The sequence below is a fragment of the Vipera berus genome (genome assembly GCF_964194415.1).
Source record: "Vipera berus genome assembly, chromosome: 1".
NCBI lineage: Eukaryota > Metazoa > Chordata > Lepidosauria > Squamata > Viperidae > Vipera > Vipera berus.
The window spans coordinates 284,943,684-284,968,050 of NC_138202.1; the positions used below are offsets into that span (position 1 = coordinate 284,943,684).

The 24,367-nt window shown below is 38.1% G+C and overlaps 1 protein-coding gene and 1 long non-coding RNA gene across 3 annotated transcripts in view; one reads left to right on the top strand and one right to left on the bottom strand.

The window, feature by feature from the left end:
- The first annotated feature begins 1,852 nt into the window (after window positions 1-1,852).
- LOC308667891 lies at window positions 1,853-11,273 on the top strand. 2 transcript variants are annotated; one of them, XR_014026412.1, is made up of 3 exons: window positions 1,853-1,881; window positions 10,040-10,209; window positions 11,076-11,273. It is a non-coding gene; the product is annotated as an uncharacterized lncRNA (long non-coding RNA). The 2 variants fall into 2 exon arrangements; XR_014026413.1 differs by having other exon boundaries at window positions 10,040-10,202.
- CAPN9 (calpain 9) overlaps window positions 4,959-24,367 on the bottom strand; it is a gene marked incomplete at its 5' end in the record, with an annotated part of 44,462 nt that continues 25,053 nt past the window's right edge. Inside the window, 13 exons of the mRNA XM_081327459.1 lie at window positions 4,959-5,054; window positions 7,359-7,417; window positions 8,546-8,662; window positions 11,139-11,217; window positions 12,289-12,357; window positions 13,996-14,057; window positions 15,286-15,343; window positions 16,557-16,637; window positions 16,861-16,897; window positions 17,343-17,551; window positions 18,865-19,022; window positions 19,988-20,148; window positions 22,998-23,075. Of these exons, the coding sequence (XP_081183585.1) occupies window positions 5,028-5,054; window positions 7,359-7,417; window positions 8,546-8,662; window positions 11,139-11,217; window positions 12,289-12,357; window positions 13,996-14,057; window positions 15,286-15,343; window positions 16,557-16,637; window positions 16,861-16,897; window positions 17,343-17,551; window positions 18,865-19,022; window positions 19,988-20,148; window positions 22,998-23,075 (1,195 nt within the window). The 3' untranslated portion in view covers window positions 4,959-5,027. The remainder of the gene's footprint in view (window positions 5,055-7,358; window positions 7,418-8,545; window positions 8,663-11,138; window positions 11,218-12,288; window positions 12,358-13,995; window positions 14,058-15,285; window positions 15,344-16,556; window positions 16,638-16,860; window positions 16,898-17,342; window positions 17,552-18,864; window positions 19,023-19,987; window positions 20,149-22,997; window positions 23,076-24,367) is intronic.

The following is a 24,367-nucleotide window of genomic DNA, read 5'->3' on the forward strand; positions in this document are numbered from 1 at the left end:
TTAAAAAGCAGGGAGGCCTAACATTATACATAAAAGAAGAAGCACATTTATTGGGATCTAATAATTTGAGCATGAATATCCAATAGCATTTGTTTAAAAAGGGAAATAGGCAGAAACTGGGCAGTTTCAAGGGACACATGGGTATGAGTAATCACAGGCACGTCATGATACCATTACCCAAATAATGCAAACTTACTTCATTTGTGCAATGATGTCATAACACATGGCATCACTGTGACTTCGAACAACAGCTATGCATGTTTTGGTACATATTATGCATGTTTCAGTCCATACATAGACTGTAAATCAGTGGTTCCAAGCAGAGAACTGCATGTGCATGAAACATTTTGCACATCCTTAATAACCATTTGTGGTGCAGGTAGAATGGAGAGAAGAAAAGAAAAACAGGCAGAGGTGTTTTATTTGAATCTTTCCAATATTAATATACATGCTGCTGAAGTGAGCATGCAAAGGTGATTTATTTAACTATATGTCATTCGTGTATTTTCCAAGAAAAAGCTACATAGCCTCATGGGCCCATAGATACTGGCCATGCACACAATCAATAGTTTGTAGATCTATGCTTTGCCCATCTCTTTTTCCACAGACCTAGATAATATATGTAATCTGCTATCCATCCATGGATCATATCCGCTCGTGATCATATCTGGGTGAGCCCTCATGACCTATCTCAGGGGTCTTCAAGCGTGGCCCTTTTATGACTTGTGGACTTCAACTCCCAGAATTCCTCAGCCAGCATGCCTGGCTGAGGAATTCTGGGAGTTGAAGTCCACCAGTCATAAAAGGGCCATGTTTGAAGACCCCTGACCTATCTCTTCAGGGTTGGACTGATTCATGGAAGTTACAGAGAGCAATGACTATTAGCCACAACAACTGTGATATTGTTTCTGAAGGCCATATGTTGGGAGACTGGTGGGCTTCTTTGTGCAGTTAGTTGGCCACTATGAGAACAGTCAGTTGAACTGGATGGGGCAAGAGTAGAAGGGCCTGATCTGGTAGGACACTGTTTGTTATGTCCTCCTTTCTACCTAGCAACAGCTAATTTTAAAAGGAAAATACATTACCAACCTTCAGATAGCAAGCATTTACATTCCTCTACAATCCATATTGACTTCTGATTATTTTAATTTATGTAAGTCCAGAGGGAGATTAAAGGTAAACCAGAATTGTGAGGAAAACAAGGTAGGGGAAGAGGTAGTCTCTGCAAAGATTAATGACTTAACTGTGAAGAAGCTTACAAGTAAAAACAAAATTGTTGCCAAGAAGACAAATTGGGAGTTAGAACAAATATTGAAGTTAGCACACAACTAAACTTTCTTAAAAGATGGATTCTGGAATTAAGGTTCTGACTAATGGCAACCATCTGTTCTTTTCAACAGATGGGGCCATCCTTTGAATTAATAAGAATACAGATCCACATATGTAGTCAGCAAACCTCACATCAAAATATGCAGAGTTCTCCTCTAGTGCCTATAAATAGACTGGGCTCCCTTTGTTCTGAGTTTCAATAGAAGCATCCATCTATGAATTTAGCACATTACCAATCATGAAAATAACATTGCTGGTAATGGTCAAACTAATTAAACTCAAGTGGAGAAAATCCAGACAGACTTTTGCTGACATTATGAGAAGACAAGGTTGATTTTATCTTGTCAAGTTAAATTTCTTGGCAACTTTTTAGCTCTCAACAGTGAAAACAGAATTTCCAGCTTAAAGAATAACCTTATTACATTTCTTTTGTGTCCACAATTAGAATGGGAATTTCCATGGCTCCCTGGGAAAGCAGAGACTGCCTAATATTGCAGAAAGTCCTGTATTTGATCACTGGTATGTCTGGGCAGCCAATCAGACTGGTGATAGGTAAGACCTCCTCCACTGAGATTTTGAAGATCTAATGCCTATCATATTAAGCAACACTAACCTGAATTCACAATCTAAGCCGTTATAAAGCATTTGCCTTTTATTCCTTATTAAGTATTCTTGGCTTGTATTGATTCAAATCTGTCAATATTTTGCTAATACCTGATTATCTTGAGGACTTTTCTCAACTTCAAACTGAATTTTGCCTCTCTAATGCACAACAGTCTCAATATAGTCATGTCAGGCACATTTTGATGGCTCAATATGGACCAGATGCTTTGGCTATTTCAAAGAAATCTGAGATGCTTCCATCTCTAATAGAGCTGATATCCCACACTGTATATCAAAAACAAAAGAATGTTTGTCAAATTGTTATTAATAATACTTACAATTGATGGACTAAAGAACTGAAACATCCAGCAATGACAATTGCAGGTCTTAAAAGTTCTCAAATTAATTTCCTCAAATTTTAAGATTTAAATTTATTCATCAAAAGATTCAATTTTGAGTTCACTGGACATCTCAAAAATGCATTCAAAAGAATGGTGGTCAGATTTTCTTTGACGGTGATGTAAAAAAATATGGAGTCATTGAGTCATAGGATTTGGTAAGCCAAATATTCTAGATGGAGATTTACAGCCAAACTTAGATGAGACCACACAGACTCTGAAAGAGCAAGTGCTCTTTGTTAAGGACTCTGTGTTAAATGGAGAAATTCAGGATAAATTTTCCAGCCGGCTAAGGCAGCAAAGCAGCCATACCTCTATTTAGAGACAAGACAGCTAAATGTATTTTACTTTTTCATATATCGGTATGTCTAGGTTCTACTATATCCAGACTTTGTACTCATGTATGTGAGACAAAGAAAAAGAGAGATCTGCCATTACTAGTTTTCCCCATAGCAATAATAATCCTGTTGCCCAGAAAAATCAATGGAGTTTGTAATTCTAAATGTCTTATGTAACTTGGATCTCAGTCATCCAGGTCCTGGTTGTCCCACAGGTGCTTTTTCGAAATGGAATTTCTTGGTTTTTTTCTTTGAAAACATTTCATTTTTCAGTTCTGACTGAATGCTGGGAGAGTCATTGAGGCCACAGATAACCCCCCAAGTGATTCTCAGAGAGAGTGCAAACAACCAGATGACCGCAAGGAATATACTGTAAAAGCTTCCATTCCCCACCATTTCATCAGAACTAAAGAAACTTCTTGGAAACTTCTTCCTCTTCAAAGAAAAAAACAAAGAAAGTCCAGTTGCTTTTCGAAAAAGCACCTGTGGGATAATTCTGGACCTCATAAACTGGACTCCTTTGTATTTGTTCCAGTTTTATACAAAGTAGGAGAGAAGTAAAAGCCAATTTCTTTAGTGGGCAATGTGGTGGAGTGCCAAAAATATAAACACACTAATCTTTTAGGAAGTGAATCAGATTAGTTTGCAAATCTAATACTTTTAGGTACCAGACAATGGATTGTCAAGTTTAAATGGAATTTGAAAGGACAATCAGATATCTGTGTTTCAGGGTTAATCAAGAGTAAAGCAATCAAGGTCAATCAAGAGTAAAGAAGAAATGAGGAACTTCATTCTCATCTCCTGGAGCATTATTAGAGCAACGTAGATAATATTAGTAAGTCATAGGCACCAACTTCTCTGCATTGTAAGCTCTCAATAATTTTGTAAATGGATATTTTTTTGCCACTCTGCAAGCAAGTCATACACAAAATCTTCTTCCACATTGTATTTGCTATTTTTGTCCCTGGAAAAGGAGTGGATTGGGCTATATGTAGTAGATTATGGTAGTCCTCGACTTACGACCACAATCGACTCCAAAATTTCTTTTGCTAACTGAGACGGTTGTTAAATGAGTCTTGCCCATTTTACGACCTTTCTTCCCACAGTTCACTGCCGTTGTTACGTTAGTAACAAGGTTGTTAAGTGAATCTGGTTCCCCCATTCCCTTTGCTTGTCAGAAGGTCGCAGAAGCTGATCACGTGACCTCAAGGCATTGCAACCGTCACAAATACGAGTCAGCTGCCAAGTGTCTGAATTTTGATCATATGATCATGGGGATGCTACAACGGTTGTAAGTGTGAAAAACACTCATAAGCCACTTTTTTCAGTGCGACTGTAATTTCAAATGGTCATTAAATGAACTGTTATAAGTCGAGGACTACCTGTATTACACGTAGTAATAATCCCCTTTTATTGCTAAGCTGTGATGATTGCAGCAGAACTCTAGAAAGGAGAAAGGCCTGAAACCTGAGCATTGAGATAAGACGTTCCTCTCTCCACAACTTTAAGGTACAATTGAACTTGCATTCTTCATTTGGATGGAATCTCTTGCTACATAGATGTGGAGTCAAACAAGGTTCGTGTATGGTCTCCATAAAGAAACACAAAACATCTAGCAGTGCCAGATGGAGATTCTTTATCTGTTTAGAAAAAGGAATAGCCAAGCCACTAGGGCTGAAATGATGAGTAAAAGCAGATGAGCTAAAGAGCTCCAGATGTACAAAATGTCATATTTAATACTTCTGGAATTAAGGACCTCTCTCAGAACTCAGCAGTCATCTACAGAAGTTAAATGAAGCAAGATGAAAAGCCAGTGAAAAGATGTGCTTCTTTGTAATATACATAAACTGTGGAATTCTCTGGCAATGCCATCATATGAGAAATTGGCCCAGTTTAGATGATTTTAAAGACTAGCTAGAGACAAATAAATAGAAACAAAATGTTTATTGGGAGCCAACTTAATTATGTTAAATCAAAAGACAATAATTGCTGAGGGCTATTCCCTTATGTCATCTAAACAGTAATTCATTACAGCATGTATTCACATGTGTTGTGCAATATATTCATATACAAATAGAAGTAAATGCAACTGCCTCAGCTTACTGCCCTCCAGATGTTTAGGACTTCAGATCCCATTATCCTTCCATTATCAAGTACTGGCTGGAATAATAGAACTTTAAATCTAGAAAATACTTATTTGTATTTGAGTTCTAAAAGCACATATTTGTGATAGGTGAGTATAAGAAAAAGTTGACAATACAAACATTCCCTGCAATTTTCAGCAATTTGGGGGAAAGTGTGAACTCGGCTCAGCTCTGAAGCATGTTGGAAGATTGGCTGAAATTCATGTTCAAGGCCTTCAGATGTTCATAGACAAACAGATAAACTAATGAGAAGAGAGAAAGAGAGAAACCAAATGTTACAATTGATACCTTCCAGTTTATCAGGAATTGGAAAACTTCTGCCAATTCATATTTTGAATGAATGACATCTGTGAATGTCTATTCATGAGAAACACTGTTGTTATGCAAAGCATTCTCTAGTTGAGGGGTAGGCAACCTTGGCTCTTTTATGACTCATGGACTTCAACTCCCAGAATTCCTGAGCCACAGCTGGCTCAGGAATTCTGGGAGTTGAAGTCCACGAGTCATAAAAGAGCCAAGGTTGCCTACCCCTGCTCTAGTTGAATAGGAAAATAAGTTAGTGCTCTGTCTCAAAATTATATTTATAGGGCACTTTTTTTTCCAGAGAAGCACAAAACTGCATGTATTCCTCCCTAATTTTGTCTTCACATCAAGTTTGTAAGGTAAACTAACAGGTAGTATCAGACCTAAAGTTAGCCCGAAAAACATCATGATCAAGTAAATATTTGAAAATGAGACTTCCAATCCTAGTACAATCCCAAGGCTATTAATACAGCTATTAATAGATTAAATCATTTATTACAAAAATTATAAAAATAATTATGGGAAAATGTTTTTCATTTTGTCATTTATATGTTACTTATATGTAAGGGTGTAGGTCTATACCTATGTTGTATATAGTATGTTTAAATGTGTGTTATGTAGGTGTACACTTTGAAAGCAAACAACTAAATTTCATTTTTAATGTGCCATTCTGCCCACAGTAAAAAAGACAATAAACGTTATCTATCTATCTATCTATCTATCTATCTATCTATCTATCTATCTATCTATCTATCTATCTTTATAGTCTGAGAAATGTGAACTCTTTATACATTTTATCACAAACAATCAAGTTTAAAAACTAGATGCAGTGAAATATATCTAATAGACTTTAGTGTCACATTCCTACTGAAGGAGAAATGACAAGGTGGTGTTCCAGTACCCTACTTGCTTCTATCCCTTCCCATCTAGCTGTGTATATGTGAAGTGTTATAAGATAACTCACACAGCATTGCAGAGGTTCCCAAAGCAAAGTATTAGAATCTAGTTTAAATGCACGCACAAAAAGCAAATATGAGGGGTGACATGATAGCAGTGTTCCAATATCTCAGGGGCTGCCACAAAGAAGAGGGAGCCAGGCTGTTCTCCAGAGCACCTGAGAGCAGGACAAGAAGCAACGGATGGAAACTAGTCAAGGAGAGAAGCAACCTAGAACTAAGAAGAAACTTCTTGACAGTTAGAACAATTAACCAGTGGAACAACCTGCCTCCAGAAGCTGTGAATGCTCCAACACTGGAAGTTTTTAAGAAGAGACTGGACAGCCATTTGTCTGAAATGGTATAGGGTTTCCTGCCTTAGCAGGGGGTTGGACTAGATGACCTCCAAGGTCCCTTCCAACATTATTATTATTATTATTATTATTATTATTATTATTATTATTATTATTATTATTATTATTATTATTATTATTATTATTATTTATGAAAGAGAGGCAAGTGAAGTGGATCAGCCACGGAGGAAACACTGCCAACAGGAGAAACACATGGGGAGTGACCTCCTGAAAGATTGCTAAACATGAGTAGCACCTTCTGCAATGCTGTTTTGGATTCCAGAAGACTGTTGGATGTTGATTTCGTGTGTGTCAAGCATGCACCCAGAAGGGTGCTGGACACAGGTTAAAATGCACATCCAGTTTTCAGAAGACTGCATAAAACAAGTGGGAATAAAAGCCTTTGGGGCATGTCAGTGGAAGTTGGGGGAGTGAAGCAGGCAATTTAACTCGTGATTTAATCCCATATATTAAAGAAACAAGCAACTAGGCAATAGAGAACTTGTCCCTTCCTCCTCAATGTCTCCCATGTACTGAGAGTGACTGGTGGGCCTGCAATTGAGGCAGAGTGAGAAGGGAAAAATAAGTTGGAAATTCCACTTATCACTGTGCTCAAACTGTCCACAATATAGTTATGTAGACAATACCACTTCATGACTGCATTGTAGAGGCAGATTATAGCTCAGCTTCAGAGGCCATCTTGCATTTCATGTGACCCCGCTTTTAAGAGACCTCAGGAACCGAACGAATGCACGATAACATATCAAGACATGAAGAACAATCTTAAGGAACCATCTGAAAGAGATTCAGGAAGTCATCTTTTCAGTTGGCTCCATTATGTCCCCGGTATAATATTCCAGTAAAAAGGGAATTGAGGAAAGTAGAAGAGACAAAAGAAAAACTGAAAAATCCTATTCTCAAACTATCTCTACAGACAATGTTTTCCTTTCATTACCTCATTTATTTGGAGGGTAATGAAATCTCTGTTTTCCACACATAACGCCTGGAATACTCCTGCAAGAAGAATTTTAGTGTTATTTTCATCTGCTGAAATATTCAAAACCTCTTTTTTAACAAAATGTCAAACTTAAAGCAAATGTTAATATTTATAGGTAAAATTCCAGAAGTCCCAGTGGGAAACTTTGATGTTGTCTGAAAAACTAAAGATTATTTCAGACATTTCTTTATGCCAGGATAAATATTCTTTGTTGCTCAGTGACAAAAATGAAGGTGACATTTGGACATTTTTGAAACAACCTAACATGACTTTCAGTTACCTTGATTAGTGTCAGAATTTTCAAACATTTATCACTGGAACTCTTCTGAACTTATGAATGACAGGTCATCTCACCATTCATCAGGTTTCTATTACTAATTGCAAACATTCTATAAATGGTTCTATAGAACTTGCCTTTCATGAAATGATCTCATATGGATATAAAAGTCACATGACATGCACAATGAGTACATGGTTTCTAACTTGTATTTAATATATGTAGACCATCAACGCTATAATCTTGTAGATATTTACTTCAATATATTCATTCTAAATTTACAGAATTGAGGTCCTTATTTTTTTTATGTATGTAACTTACATTTTTAATTAAGTCCCAAAGAATGCAGGAGGGCTTATTTCTGAGAAGACATGCACAAGATTATATCATTGTTAGGTTTAACTGATTCAACCTCTGATTGATTTTTTTTTATGAGAAACAGAAAAAAAACACGAAGTCATGATAAATGGTTTTAAAAGATAAGAATAAAAATAAGAGATTATAAGCGAAAACGTAAACGATGCTGTAACCAAAGTAAGAGGTCAACTTATATTTATACTTATAACTGCTGTAAAAGAAAATTGGGAGAAATTTCTTTATAATCCTGTTTTTTCTGCTCTTTGATTTCTCTACTTTTGTCTTTCCCTTTTCCCTTTTTCTTTCAGTGTAAAGTTCTTGTTAGTTTTTATTTCACTAAAATTTTATTTAAATAAAAATGTTTTTTTTTTAAAAAAAGGATTTGATTCATTCCAAAACCAAATTATGAGTGAAGTTACAATAATTAGAATGATTGTTCATGGTGCATCTACTACTCCTACTAAAAATGCCGTCAGAAAAGAAACAAATGGTACTAGCCAGAGATACTCACTGCTTGCATTTTCTAAGCGAATTAGGCAGTTTAAGAAGTCATCAAATTCAATCTGTTGCTGATCATCTGAATATCTTAGTACAATCAGCTGCAGCAGATGGTTATTGAGCTGAAATCCTTAAAGAAAGGTAAACACGAGGTTTTGTTTTTTAAAAAAAAAACTGTTTCAAGTTGGCTAGTCTTCAACCCACTAATCTGAAAACATTCTTTTTAAATGTTATTGTCATAATCCATACAAGGTTTGGCAATCTGAGAAAAATAATTATATTTAAAACATACTTTTGGTCTTATAAGTGAGTGATACAGACCAGCAAGTCAGCCATCTTTTTATCTCACTTAATGCCTGGAGCCATGTTTCTCACCCTTGGCAGTTTTCAGTTGTGTGGACTCCAACTTCCTGTTTTCCCTGGCCACCAAGGTTGAGAAATACTGGCACAGAGTATGGTCCTGGGGAGAATTATAGGTAAAGGTAAAGGTTCCCCTGCACATGTGTGCTAGTCGTTTCCGACTCTAGGGGCCGGTGCTCATCTCCGTTTCAAAGCCGAAGAGCCAGAGCTTGTCTGAGGACATCTCCGTGGTCATGTGGCTGGCATGACTAGACGCCAAAGGCGCACGGAACGCTGTTACCTTCCCACCGTAGTGGTCCCTATTTTTCTACTTGCATTTTTACGTGCTTTCGAACTGCTAGGTTGGCAGAAGCTGGGACGAGTAACAGGCGCTCACTCTGTTACGCGGCACTCGGGATTCAACCCACCAAACTGCCGACCCCTTCTGATCGACAAGCTCAGCGTCCTAACCCACTGAGCCACCGCGTCCCCGGGGAGAATTATACATACACACAAATATATTCTTTTGAGAAGAGAGAGACAAAGGGAGGGGATCCTCTATACTTTCACCATTCTTCCCTATTGTGCATCCTGGTTGATGACCTTTTCATTGCTGGATCAGAAATATGTTAAAAATAATTGACCTTATTCTGGACTTCTTAAGGCCCAAGTCTGAAAGGGATAGCTGAACTGAAGGTACTCCCTTCTCTTCTAATCTCCACCACCGAGATAGGATGCAAGGGTGACTTCTGAAATTGGGGCTGTGGCTGTGTTCAGTATGTGGTCTTTTTATTTTTCTTTGCCTCATTCACAGGGATAGTTGTATTTGTGAAATACATAGTAAAGGGATGTGGAAAAGTCCCCATATTGTCCCTCCAATCTTAATTAGGCCACAGATTGATTTTTCTTTCTCAAGATGTCAAAAATGAAACCAAAACAAATGGTGGGTTTTATAGCCATAATAGCCTTCAAGATGGCTGCACCCCACTGGAGTTGATATAGCTTCCATTGGCTGGCTGTAATAAGCCCCAAGAGATGTTCCCCAAGCTATAGGAATGATTATTAAAATGGCAAATGTGGAATGCTTTCCTGCATCAGCATATGTATGTGTGTAATAAATATAATAGTGTAATTAACTTCGTCTTCCACCTTCGTATCTCTTCTACAGAACAATGCACAGGATGACTGCAGCCTGGTGGGGAAATTACCCTACTCATTCCATTGAAATCCATTTGTCAGTTGGACAACTTCATTGGATAACTCCATCTGTGACTTCATTGGGCTGTGCCAATGAAGCTGAAGGAGAGGAGATTCAGGACAGAAAAGAAGAAGTAAAGAGTAAAAATGTTTGCTCTTATGTCATAACTGTTATGGGAATTATAGTCCAGTTAAATTGCCTTTAGGGGCCTCAGCAAGTGGCTAAAATTAATATCTTTCTTCTAAAACCACTCTCCCAGCTTAATATCAGTGAACATAAGTTTCTATGTTTGAAAACGCAGAAACTTTATTAAATGATTTCAGACTTAATTAATGTAAGGCGGCCAACTGCACTAGCCTTTTAGTCTGATACTTAGATATTTGGTTCACTTACACATCATAGAATTTATTCATTGGCATACTCCTGTTGTAGTTTCTCCTTCATTCCGAATTAACTTGAAGGAGAAGGAAGGCGTACTACTGTATGTGGCGTATATTTGCCACCTTGTGGAACTTATAAAGTAATAAAGGTGGGATAAAAATCAAATAAATAATAAATATTCTCCCAGTTTGAGCATCAGAGTGGGTCTTATGCTGTATACGGCGCACACAAACTGTATTTTAGAACCAACTTTACTACACAGTTGCCACAAACCCTTCATTTTCATAAAGCAATCTGAAAAGGTGCAGTGACCTTACATTTCTGCTATAATGCTATATCTGGAGATTTGATTTTAATATACAGTAAGTGTACTGTATATGATAAATAAAATATAGGTGACTTTGTAAAGCTCTGCCTACTTCTCCTGCAGTTATAGCAACATGCATTGGTATAAAATAGCAGATTTGGACTATTTTTTACTATATGTCTCAAACAGTGATTATCCTTGAAAAACAAATATTGGCATAGCTGTGTCTTAGTAAAGAAGGGAGGCTTGATGCAAAATCTGCCTTAGGGAGAGCAATCTTGGGACACTGGGCCTCACAACCCTCTTTTTCTTATACAGGATATTGTCCTAAATTGTCCAAAATGGTGACCTATTGCAAAAGCCAGTGAGAAAAATTGGTACCTGCTGCTTTTAAAGCAAGACGAAGTTCGTGGGAAGACATTGTGCCACACTGATCAGAATCAAAGTGAAGGTAGAGGCTCTGAATCAAAGACAGAACAATTGAAAGCAAATAATAAAGGGCTGGGATAAATTAAATTAATCATTGAGCTAAACAGATTTTCTTTTGAAGCTGTGAACAAAAACAAAACTTCAGCTTTTTAATAAAACTTGTTAATCTGAAAAACGTACAACTAGATTCTTTCTGATTTTTGAATAAATAGCTCTCTGCCTACAATTTCTTTTGAAGTAATGTTTTTGCCACTTCTTGCAAGTTGGTCTGAACCGCTCTTTATAAGAATCTATGAATATGCAAACTGTTAGATAAAAATATCTAGTATTGGATTTCTATTCAGCATTACACTTTTTAGTAGACTATAACCTTGTTCTCATCCTGCTTATGCATTCAGGTAAGAATACTAATTTAGATTGGAATAATATGGTACAATAAACCAACTGCATACAATATTTAACCCTTAACAATATTTAACCCTCAACCCCATTGCTTTGATAGAATCTGGAGTAGAAGATGGCAATTAGCGGACAGCACATATTCAGTCAACAGGGATGTAACAGGAACCCAATTATTGCAATTTCCTTAAAAACATGCCTGGAGTTAAAAGAGAAAACAATGATTTATCATGGTAACCTATTGTTCCTTCAGATTTTAGGGTTAATGTTCCTGTGGATCTAATGAGCCATTTCAAATTACATGTGTTGATAACTGGAGGAGATAGGCATCAAAATCACCAGTATAAATTGAGACATTAAGAAAGCCCCCCCCCCTTCTGCTCATGAATCAGCAGGGTTTCTTTTTACAATGTGTCAACAACAAGAGATATTTCACTTGGCCTCATTCAGAGGAACATTTCTGGCATTTATTACTTCAAAAATAGAGTTTTTTATTTAGTCAAAAGTACTGTTAATGTTTCTGCAAGTGGTATGAATAACAGAAAAGAAACACTATTCTGTAGAATGATTGTTTTTTTTTCCTTTAGAACATTCTCACTAAATTATAGATGTAATGGTAGTTAATCATTTCTCCTCTAAAATACCTTCCCAAACACCTAGTGAAACAGTAGGTTTTGCATCAGTTGTCTGTGCATCAACTTACAATCCACTTTTTCAGACTGTCCCAGAAAATTTTGAATTCATTGAATTCCAGTTTTCCATTCCCACTGGACTGATGCAGTTCCCATTAAGGAAAACAGTAATGGCAGATTAAATCTCATATATAATCTCAGTGTCCTATTTCATGAATAGTTTTTATTTTATACAATTTAACCTGTTCAATTAATAGGCTGTTTCCATAGATGAGCCTTAAGCTGTTCTTTTGTATTAAAGACTCTACCTGTAGAATCATCTTTCCAGTCCAGGGGTCTTCAAACTTGGCCCTTTTATGACTCATGGACTTCAACTCCCAGAATTCCTAAACCAGCATAGCTGACTCAGGAATTCGGGGAGTTGAAGTCCATGAGTCATAAAAGAGCCAAGGTTGCCTACTCCTGTTCTAGTCTTTTTTTTTCTCCAAAGCCAGTGTTCTACCACAGAGAAACATTGGATTAAAATTGAGCTGTGGCTCCCAACTCTGGATTCGAGAAATGCCCTACACAATGGAGTGCAATAGGCTATGACTAGACTAGATCAACTTGGGCAGAAGGAAATGCTGAGACTCTTGTGCCATAACTCGGGGCCTCAAGGAATATAAGAGTTTGCAAGCTTGTTGAACTTTGAACCAAAACATCTGCCTAGCATCTTCTCTTGTTCTAAGGTAAAGGTAAAGGTTCCCCCGCACATGCGTGCTAGTCGTTTCCGACTCTAGGGGCCGGTGCTCATCTCCGTTTCAAAGCCGAAGAGCCAGCGCTTGTCCGAGGACATCTCCATGGTCATGTGGCCGGCATGACTAGACGCCAAAGGCGCATGGAACGCTGTTACCTTCCCACCGGAGTGGTCCCTATTTTTCTATTTGCATTTTTTTAGGTGCTTTCGAACTGCTAGGTTGGCAGAAGCTGGGACGAGTAACAGGCGCTCACTCTGTTACGCGGCACTCGGGATTCGACCCGCCAAACTGCCGACCTTCTGATCGACAGGCTCAGCGTCCTAACCCACTGAGCCACCGCGTCCCCTTAAATCTGTTATTTGTCTCAAGGACCTTGGAATCTGTTGAAACACACTCTGCTTCCCCTTATGTTGTGCCTCTATTTTCTCTGGCTCACTACTTCTTTCCCCTTTTTTTATACTATATACTGAATATGGTTGACCATGATAGAAAACGGTGATGAATATGTATCTGTGTATGCTTTGTACTTTACTGTAAAATAGTGCAAACTGACTTTAATAATGTGTACTTAGCGAGGAGGAGGCTAGGTCTCTGTTCAGAAAAGGTGCTTATATCTAGCCATGTCCCTTCACCAAATAGCACTGGTGGAATTGATTCCTTCCCCTCTGCATAATCTTCCAAATCTGTTCCAGAAAATCTGGAAACTTTGAAAGAAGATTTAGAAGGGAAATGGAAGATTGCCTTTGGGACAAATGAAAGAATAAAGGGCGATCATGCAATTGAGTAAAATACCTTACAAGACTTTGGATCAAAACTGTTGGTTCTACCTTCCTTGACCATAATTTCACAAGTGATCTGTGGTTCCTGACTGGCTGTGATTCATGCCCATATTTCTAACAGTGAAAACTGAAAGTCCTAAGAAGCCATTTTGTCTTCCTTCAATATTTGACATATCTTTTACGTTTGAAATGGCAAAATCTCATTGTAGCATTTTCATTACACTCACTCAAAGAAGTCTTCATTCTCTATTTCAAAGGATACATCCATTAAGGAAATGATATTTCTACATGACAAGAGGCTTATTTTCTTGAATTTGATCTTGTCTGTTGGGGGGAAAAATCAGCAGCATAGCATATAAAAACAAATTCTTTGTCTCCAGCAATTTCATCTCAAAGTTCAACAGCACATCTGTGAATATTTTATTTTTCCTCCCCAGGGAAATGCCACAACGTAAAACTGAAAAATGATTGCTTCTGTCCTTCCAATGCAGTGGGATCACAACACAGAAAATGACCAAGTAGTCATTACAATATTAGCTTTATTTAAATATTTTTGGACATTAATCTCTGTACTACTCCCTGTTAGAATTACGTTCTACTAATTATTTGAACAAGGATGCATATTTCCAATTTCATTGGAACATTTGTTCTTGTTGTCCCAAACCTGCCATTATATTGCTTCGTTGATAATACTGATCACTAATATCATTTACACATCTTTTTTGTATTAATGCTTAATGTGGTGTTGCTGGGGCGAAAATGAATAAATTATCATTAGACCATGTTGGATACTCTGGTTCTGTTGTCAGAGCATTTGGTCCAGAAACATAGCCCTCTTTTCATTATGGTCAAGTTGGTCATAAAAATTATGGATAAATGCTGATTTCCCTCTATATGTGTCATCATGAACTCACAGGGACTCTGCCAGATTCCTTAAGCTATTCTCTTTTTAAAAGAGTTGTTTTCAAAAAGGACAAAGAAAGATAAAATTCAAGCACACAAATTGGTAAGCCTTACTGTATATGGAGAGACATTGACAGTCCGTCAGTAACCAAGAGGTTTGGGCCCAGACTGATGAACTGTTCCATCTGCTAGACCAGAGGTTCCCAACCTTTTTTATACCTTGCACCCCTAGAATGCTTCTGATATATTCTCACACCCCTTACAAAAGTTCAAAATAACAGAACCAATTATGCATATACACTATAATTTTGAAACTTCTAAAGCCAAGTTTTCTTACACCCTAGAATATCGTCTCGCACCCTTGGTTGGGAACCCCTGGGCTAGACTATATGTCTATGGCAAGTATTTAGCAAGAAGGACTGCACGTGACTTTTTCCTTGAATATCACATCAGTCTTTCTCCTGGCATGAAAGACTGAACTGACAGATTTCAGCCAGACTTATTTCTAAGAAAGAATGCAGGGGGTTGGATTGTAAATCCAAGTATTTATTGAACCTGCCACATGCAGATTTGCCCAATTCATCACCATACGGGACATGAGACCATTTGCCAGTTAGGATAGAGGTGCTTTGGTTGTGTTGACACTTACTTTTTTCCAACACAGCATTCAGGATATATTCGAGTTCCTCTGCGCTGATCGCCAAGTCCTGCATTTGAATAAAGGAAATCAGCCTTCTTGGGTTTAAAATGCAATTTAAAAATTATTCTTCTGCTCACCATTTGAAAGATAAAATACCCCCTAAAGCAACAAAAACACCACCACCACGAGAGGACTAAATCACTACAGCAAATGAATTTCATTATCTTTGGTTAACTCTATGATGGAACAATTGTACTTAATTATTTTTGTCATATTTATGTAGTGTGTATCAGAGGTGGTAACCCTTTGAGAGCTGAATGCAATGAAATCTCATTTTAATGTACACCAATTAGTGTACATTCAAAGTGACAATAACATTCTATTCTATTCTATTCTATTCTATTCTATTCTATTCTATTCTATTCTATTCTATTCTATTCTATTCTATTCTATTCTATTCTATTCTATTCTATTCTATTATTTATTCTATTCTATTCTGCAAGAAAATGCAATCTAAAGTTTCAATAATATACTGGAAACAAGCATCTCTTATGTTAATTGGATATCAGCATTCAGGTGTTTTGTTTTGTTTTTGTCTGAACCTACAATATAGAAACATGCTCTTCCAGATGTTGAGGTATTCAGAATCTCACTGGGCTGTATCCATCCTGCACATGTCTGTATCTAATAAGCAAATGTTGTCACCATTACTTTATTTTCCTATTGGGGTGGAATTGTCTGGGTCAGAAATAGCATTCTTCATTGGTACTTTGGCTCAAGTAGACCCGATTGAATCTGCTCAGGAATAGGACATTTAATGTGTCCAGCCTCCCTAGCAGCTATAAAACAAACCACTATGGAAGAACAGACCACAACAGATGGAGAGGAGACAATGCTATGGTCATCTGGACACTAGAGGATAGCTGATCTCTGAGGTTTCCTCTTCCGTGTGTCCAAGAGTGTCTACAAAAAAAGGTGGACTGCTGCAATGACAGAGGAAACACTGCTTTTATGCTAGAAATCTTAAATCAGCTTTAATTTGCCTCCACAGCAGGTTACTGTTGAGATGGAGGACAAGTTTTGAAGAGAGTCTTGTTGCTGGGGGTATATGTATGTTCTGGTGAACAGGGCATGTGGATAAGCTAAGAGAGGTGTTTTGTTTTGTTTTGTTTTTCATTAACCCAGGATTAAACCTAGATGTTTTACATGAAAAGCATACATTCTGCCAGTAAACCATCCAAAATTCTAATAAGATCTATCATTTTTATTAGTTGACTTGCCGGTCCTGAAATCTGCTTAAACAAATCTCGGAATTGCTTTTCTTCTTCTGTTTCTTCTTGGGGTTGTGTTGGCTCAGGAACCTGAAATTGCCCATAGATTATTAATGGAGAAACAAACAAACAAAAGTCCTCATTATTTGTATTACCACACTTCAGATTAGATCCATTTTTAGAAAAAGCACGTATTAATATGCTGTACGATAGATTCTGTCATTCTTTAATTTAACTGGAATTGTACAACTGAAAAGAATAATAATTTAATGATACGATTGAGTTGGTCGTTAATTAGATTTTGGTGACATACCTCTGGCAAATCAATGTTGACATTTCCATCCATCTCCCTATAAAACATGAATCCAGTTTTTAAAAATCTGTCTTTCCACTGGAATTTTATAAGAGAAATCAGATCACCAGGATTAATTCCAATAGAAAAATACCGGTAGTTGTAACCTTCTACTCTGACATTCAACATTAGGAAGCTATTATGGCCTACATTAAAAGAAATGCTAGCAGCAGATGCCAGGATAATTTCCTGGTAATGACAAGATTGTTCTCCAATGATTTCATAAATCTATATTTTTTTACATCAGAGAATGCAACTGTGTGCTCATCCTTCTGCATTCTGGAGCAGTGGAACAAGATCTTAAAAGCAGGTAAAACTTAGTGGACACTGGTATAAGTCACCTTCACTTAGGAGTTGGAGTGGACAAATTATTTTCGGAGCCTTCTCAGTGGTGATCAGTCACTAAATGTACTCTGGTTGAGTGACAGCCTTGATATACTTACTTTGTAACTACTCTCTTTTCAGAAAAAACTCTTAGACAGAAATCAGCCTCCTGTTGTGGCTCATATGTAGTTGGAACAATGATGTAGTCCCCAGGTGGTAGTGCAAATCTGTCAGAAACTTCCCTTAAGTTGATATAGGTTTTGCTCCTGGCTTTGGAAGCATGGTAGCGAAAAAAATCCTTTGTCAAGTGTTCATCTTTATTGGGACTCTGAAATTAAATGTTCAGATTATTTAGCAATAGCACTTAGATTTATACATCACTCCATAGTGCCTGAACAGTTTACAACGTCAGTATATTGCTCCCAACAATCTGGGACCTCATTTTACTGATCTGGCAAGGATGGAAGATTGAGTCAACTTCAAGCCTCATCAGGATCGAATTCCAGGCTGTAGGCAGAGTTAGCATGTAATACTGCATTCTAACCACTGCGCCACCAGGGCTCAATATGTATTATAACCACTGCATAATCAGGGTTCCTATTTCTTCGTTTGACTAATATGTCTTTTCTTTTCTTCTTTTCTTTTTTCTTTTGTTGGTTGAAGAATATTTTCATGCATTTTGGAGTTCAGCTTCTAAATTCTTATACTATTTATCATCCCACCATTTAGTCATCACTTTATAGATCATTCTATACTTTGACTACATGTGCTGCATTATAGCACTAAATATAGGAGCTGCCGTACATGAAAATCCAATATTGGTTGCCTAATTATTTTGGGGAATTTTTTGTTTCTGTATATTTATTACTTTTATATTTTTAAGTAATAAAACAATCAAAAGGAGCTTTAGACAGCATCTCATTGAAGCTTAAGCCAAAGATGCTTATATTTTACTCTCAGCTCATGAATTAATTTGACCTTAAAAGGCCATTGCAACTTCAGATGGTACAACCAAGCACTTTTATTTTACAACTATTTTTTATGATCACAACTAGGTGAAATAAAGTGTTAGCCAGAGGGGACCCCCATCTTATTTATGAACTCACTTCAATAAGTGTCTATGGAGATTCTCAATCATCCACTTCATGGTTGTCCCAAAGATGCTTTTCCAAAAGTCAACTGGATTTTCTTGTTTTTTTCCTTGAAATTTTGCTTCTCATCCAAGAAGCTTCTTTAGATCAGAAAGTCCATTTGTCTTTTGGAAAAATACCTTTGGGATCACTTCAATAAGGTTGAGACAAAGTCAGTATTAGTAAGTATGAAATGCAACCCTCCCCCCAAAAAAACCCTAAGCCACAAATAAAGTGGCTTGGAACCAAGAGCCACTTAATTGTGGCTTAGTTCTTCGCATTTCATACTTGCAAATATGACTTTGTCTCAACCTTATTGAAGTGGTCCCAAAGGTAATAGGGAAGGAAATACTTTGGGGGCATTATCACCTGCCCTGGAGGGCTCAAATAGTGCCTAAACATTGTAGATCAGCTTTATCCAGCCAGCATAGTTCAGAAAAGTTCTAGGACTTGGAATTTCTGCACATCTGGAAGGGCCCAACTTGGAGAAGGGAGTTCTCCACAGAAATACCTCATAGATAACATATCCTATTGTTAGCAGTGCAGCTCCGACTTTCTTGAGTTTACGGCGATTTTTCTGCATCAGGGCAGCTACAAATGTGCACTCATCTTGATCCTCATCTTTTTCTGTCAATTGGAGCATGAACTGGGGATTGGTCCAAAACGTTTCTGAAATCAGCCAGGAAAAGGGAGATTGTGGGTGGTTTATTTTGCAACAGCAAGATACTGGCCCATCACCAGTGCAGTCTACTCATCACACAAGGACAGATAATGTCCTCTTTCTCCCACTCCCAGCCCCCCCTTTTTATTTTTATTTTCCTGTCCAATTTTGTTATTTCTGCCATCTTTCTTCTGTTTTGTGTTGCTCCATTGGCGCTGATATTGTCCAGCTTCAATTGAAAGCTGCCTCTTTACATCAAGGAGTGGTCTTTCCAAGTGGATGTTCTTCAACATTTCATTCCATTCTAATCATCTCTGATTAGTTGCAGTGCCAAACAGCCCCCCCTCCAGCTGTTCTCGGCTGCCAGAGGTTTGTGTTCTCCGCTTGTTGGCTGTTGCATTTTTTAAAAATAATCCTGCAATTGATTCAGTAAATGGCCCATTAAGTGAATGAACTATGGTCAACCCTAGAAGCTCATGCTTCATTCAACCCTTACATCTTCCAATAGGCACATTTTTAGTTTCTGTCCAGACTCTCCTTGATTATGAGAATAAATTTCGGGAATGCATTATGGGGGGAGGGGGTAAAAGCAGACAGAATCCATTGTATCTCAGTGTCCATTCTGCTATAGGTCACAGAGCATACATTTTAAAAGTGCTACGACCAAGGAAATGTTTGCTGGCATAGCTATGCATTTTCTTTAAATTTGCACCAAGGGAAATCTAGAAATGATTACATAAGCAGTTTCAGTTAGAACTAAGTTGCAGGATACCCGTATAACTGGACATGAATTTGAGTTTGGCTCTTGTAAGTTGATTATTATATCTATCTGTTGTTTTATAAAATTTTGAAATGTTCATGTACAGTATCAAAGAATTCTACAAGAATAATTTTTGCTCACAACAAAAACCTGTTAAAAGTGCCACAGCCTTTCTCTGAAAATATGCAAGTGGGATAAAACAAATGTGCAGACCTATGAAATTTCGGCACCCCCCAGCAGTGGCACCTCTGACCCAACTGCCTTGGTGAATGGACACCTCCCATTTATGAGCAGCATTTTCTTCAAGGGCATCCGGTGTGAGGTTACAGATCTCCACTTTGTCAAAATGGGACAGAAAATCTTCAAACTTCATCCTACGCATGATGAAAAGAGAAAGAATTCTGTGGATTACTTGAAGTCCAGTCAAAAGTCACATTCAAGCTACTGTTTTATTAAATGAATTAGCTGCAACTCTTTACAGCGATTTTAAGTATTTTAGGGCAAAATTTTGAGAACTGATTTGGCCCCTTTAATTACGGGCGCATATCTGGATCTCTACCACTAGGTGGCAGTAATGGCTTATGGATACGTCGGCGCTGTCTGGGTCTGTTCGTTTGCTGGGTTTGCTCGGTTGTAGCAAACAGCCAAGCTCGAAGAGCATCAACACTTTCTGAGCTGCAGATATCCGCTTCTGTTGGTACTTATGGAGACCTCTGTCTCTGATCTGAGTTGAACTCTAGCTGTGCAGTCCAGTTAAGGCAACTAAGGCATGAGCTGGATGGAGAAGTATCTGTGAGGTTTTGAGCCTGAAAAACTCAAGGAACTGAACAGAGGTTGTGAGTAGGGTCACGTGTTCATTACATCTATTGCCCCCGCCCCATCTCCCCCTAATAATAATAATAATAATAATAATAATAATAATAATAATAATAATAATAATAATAATAATAATAATAATAATAATAATAATAATAATAATAATAATTTTATTTGTATACCGCCCTTCTCCCGAAGGACTCAGGGCGGTGAACAGGGCAATAAATACTAATACAAGAATAGAAAAATTAAGACAAGATTAAACAAGTGCCCAATCCCTTAAAACAATAAGTTAAAATACATTAAAAGCAATAATAAAACCCAAAACCCATCAGGCCAGGCCGGCTTGTTCAAACAAGTAGGTCTTAAGATCCCGTCGGAAGGAGCGAAGGTCGGGCGCCGTCCGGGAGGTGGCATGCGGTAGTGCAGGGGTAGGCAACCTCGGCTCTTTTATGACTCATGGACTTCAACTCCCAGAATTCCTGAGTCAACATACCATAGCTGACTCAGGAATTCTGGGAGTTGAAGTCCATGAGTCATAAAAGAGCTGAGGTTGCCTACCCCTGCGGTAGTGGATTCATTCTTGAGCCGGAGGGCGGCTTCTCCAGCTCTTAAAAAGGTGGGAACATGATGTGGTGGGTCTCCTGTTTCTGCTGGAGCTAGTTCAGGTCTGTCAGCCTTGCAAGATAGTGTGAGAAGTAGGCCCTTCTCGCACTACTTCATTGTAAGATTATATTAACAGACTCTTTCAAGTCTGAAAGTAAGCTCTCTCCTGTCACCTTTACAGTCCAAGCGGGACTTATCTGAGTTCTTTGCCATGCCCTCATTCCTTCTTCAGGCTAAGCTGCCTCTTAGCTGAGTGTTGCTGTATCCAAGGTCATTCCCACATACCATTACAAAATCACTGTTCGGGGAGGAGAGACATACAACTCTTAAGCCTAGACTTTCAGGGATCCAGAAGTTGTTCTGCTGTGAGGCTGACAAACTCAGAAACAAGAACCATATGCATTTCTGGAAATATTACTAATAGGACAATGCACCTTTTCTCTGCCAGAAACCCCCCCCCCACTTATATCCAACATAATTGAAATGGAATTACTCTGAATCTCTTTCTCACGCTTCCACCTTCACCGGGGCTCAAGAATCTGTTCTATTATGACTTTGTTTTCTCCCTTGACTGACTTGCTGCCTCCTTTGTGTTCCAAAGGTCTGTTAGCGCTCCCACCACACAGTGTCTGGGGGCTGTGGGAGTCTGGGGACAAACAAGCCTAGACTCAACCATAGCAACCCCAAAAAGGCCACGCATTCTGGGTCTACCCATCTCTGTGATCTTTGATCATTATTTCTGGATGGAGCTGCACTAGACCAGAAGGAACTGGTATACAGTATGGGTGTTTTCCTAGCTGGGGGTAACTATGGCTTAGGACGGCCTTTGCACAAATCCATTTTGTACACCAATTAGGTCCATTCCTGGATTGGATGGCCCTACTCATGGTCATCCATGCCTTGGTAACCTTCCATCTGGTACATTGCAGTGTGTTCTACATGGAGATTCCCATGAAGATCAGTCAGGCTGCAATTGGTCCAAAATGTGACAATGCAATTAGCTATGTGTTTATGTCCATGCCACACCACTACTCTAATCATTGGTTACCAGTGAGCTTCTGGGTGCAATTTATGGTCACACATAAAGCTTTTCGTGGTTATTTCTTTGATTGCATCTGCCCCTCCTATACAATTCAACAAGGCTGATATGCTTCTTTTCCCAATGACCAAAGCCATTTTATGGGACTCAGATTTTGTGACTCCTCTGTGGGTAGCACCTGCCCTACGGAACATCTTACATTCCCCCCTGAAGTTTGGTTGACCGCCATCCCTCCTTGAGGATTGATTTTTCCACCAATTGCTAGATCAGAATTTAGATTAGTCTGCTGTAAGTATAAGCTGTCTATCCAATCTTTGGCATAATGGCTTTTGCTGTATTATTATTATTTTGTCATGTTTCTTGTACTGGATGTTTTTAACCTTTGATAGCCACCCTTGGTAGCAATATTTTGCAATTTTCTCTCTCTCTCTCTCCCTCTCCCTCTCCCTCTCTCTCCCTTTCTCTCTCTCTCTCCCCCTCCCTCCCTCCCTTATTTGCATTCATTAAAACCAAATTAGATCTACTAATCCACATTTGTAAAGGATTTCCTCAGCACCGATTAAATGATATCCCATATCTTACTTAATTTACTTAATATTGGACTCAATATTCATGGAATATCTCTGCAATATAGTTTCATAATGACAAAAACACATCACACTGTTTTAAGGACTTGTTTCAATTAAAACAAGAATTAGTCACTGCAAGGACATTTGTGCTTGCTTTAATATACTTAGGAGTACAATTAGAAGCTTTATTTACCAGAATTCTCCATCATCTAATGCTGTATGATGTAGCTGCTGTTTCTCTGATGGACTGAGAGAATCCCACTCAGAGGAGCTTCAAGAGAAAGGAGTAATCATCATCATCATCATCATCCTTAATTGCAAACAGTCAGAAATCTATACATATAATCTACAAATATGGATAAAATGTGGGTTACAATTTTTTGTTTTTTTTCTTTTTTGCCTGAAAGGACTTCTGTTGCTCAAAGACCTTCAGTAGTTTGGAGTGGAGCCTATATGAATGATATCTTTTATACTCTAATGGTCTGCTGGAAGGCAAGCATTGATTTTTCCATTATGTCCCCTGCTTGTTCTATGTAATTGCCCAGGCCATGACTTTCTGCTTGCTTGAGGACGTGGATATGGGGGTCATATGGAGCTATCTTTACTTGCAATTGAAAATGCGCTCATAAATGCAGCCCTTCCCACCATTGATTGATTGATTTAATAATTTGACAGAATTCAATATAGTAGGATTTTGAGTGGTCATGCTCTTCTTTCTTATTAAAAATTATTAAAATAATAGACAAGATAACAAAACAGCAGGACTATAATAGCGAAAACAAGAACAAAAGATTACGAGGAACAAAAACATCCATGTACAATCCAGAATGGGGGCTTCCAAACTAGCTCCCTCTAGAAATGCTGGCAGTGGGAATGCACTGGTAATCTGTGTCTTAGGACCACAATTGAAATTAGAATTTATCTTACTAAGCAAGGTAGTTGTTAAGTAAGTTGTTGTCAAGGTTGAAACTTTGGCAGCTACATGCCTCTGCATTTCAACTTACCTTTAGATAAAGAGGGGGGTGTTACTTTCATGTGGGTAGATGGAGAAGTGAAACTTCTTCGATTCAGCTGCCAACTGTGGGAGCATGAAGCCTTGTCAAGGACACTAGAACAGGTGTGGATTTGAAGCAGACGGTTCCCATAACAAAGTGAATTATTGATATGGATTACATAAGAAGTTGGGGGTTTGGCTGGGAAAACTATTGTTTAAGTCTATGAATTGGTGTGGGAACCTCGGAGTTAGTTTTACTTCAACATAACCACCTTACTGTATTGAATAAACAGAGTTTCGGAAATGGAATTATTTTGGAGTTTTATTTCGATTCTTGAGCTGGATGTTGACAGTCATGCCCAATTTTATGTTTCCCGTAGTTCTTAAGCAAATTAGTGCAGTTGTTAAGTGAATCATGTAGTTATTAAGTGAATCCACCTTCCCACATTGACTTTCCTTGTCAGATGCTGGCTCAGAAGATCACAAGTGGCAATCACATGATCCTGAGATGCTGCAATCATCCTAAATCCATGCTGGTTGCTAAGCACCCAAACGTTGATCACATGATT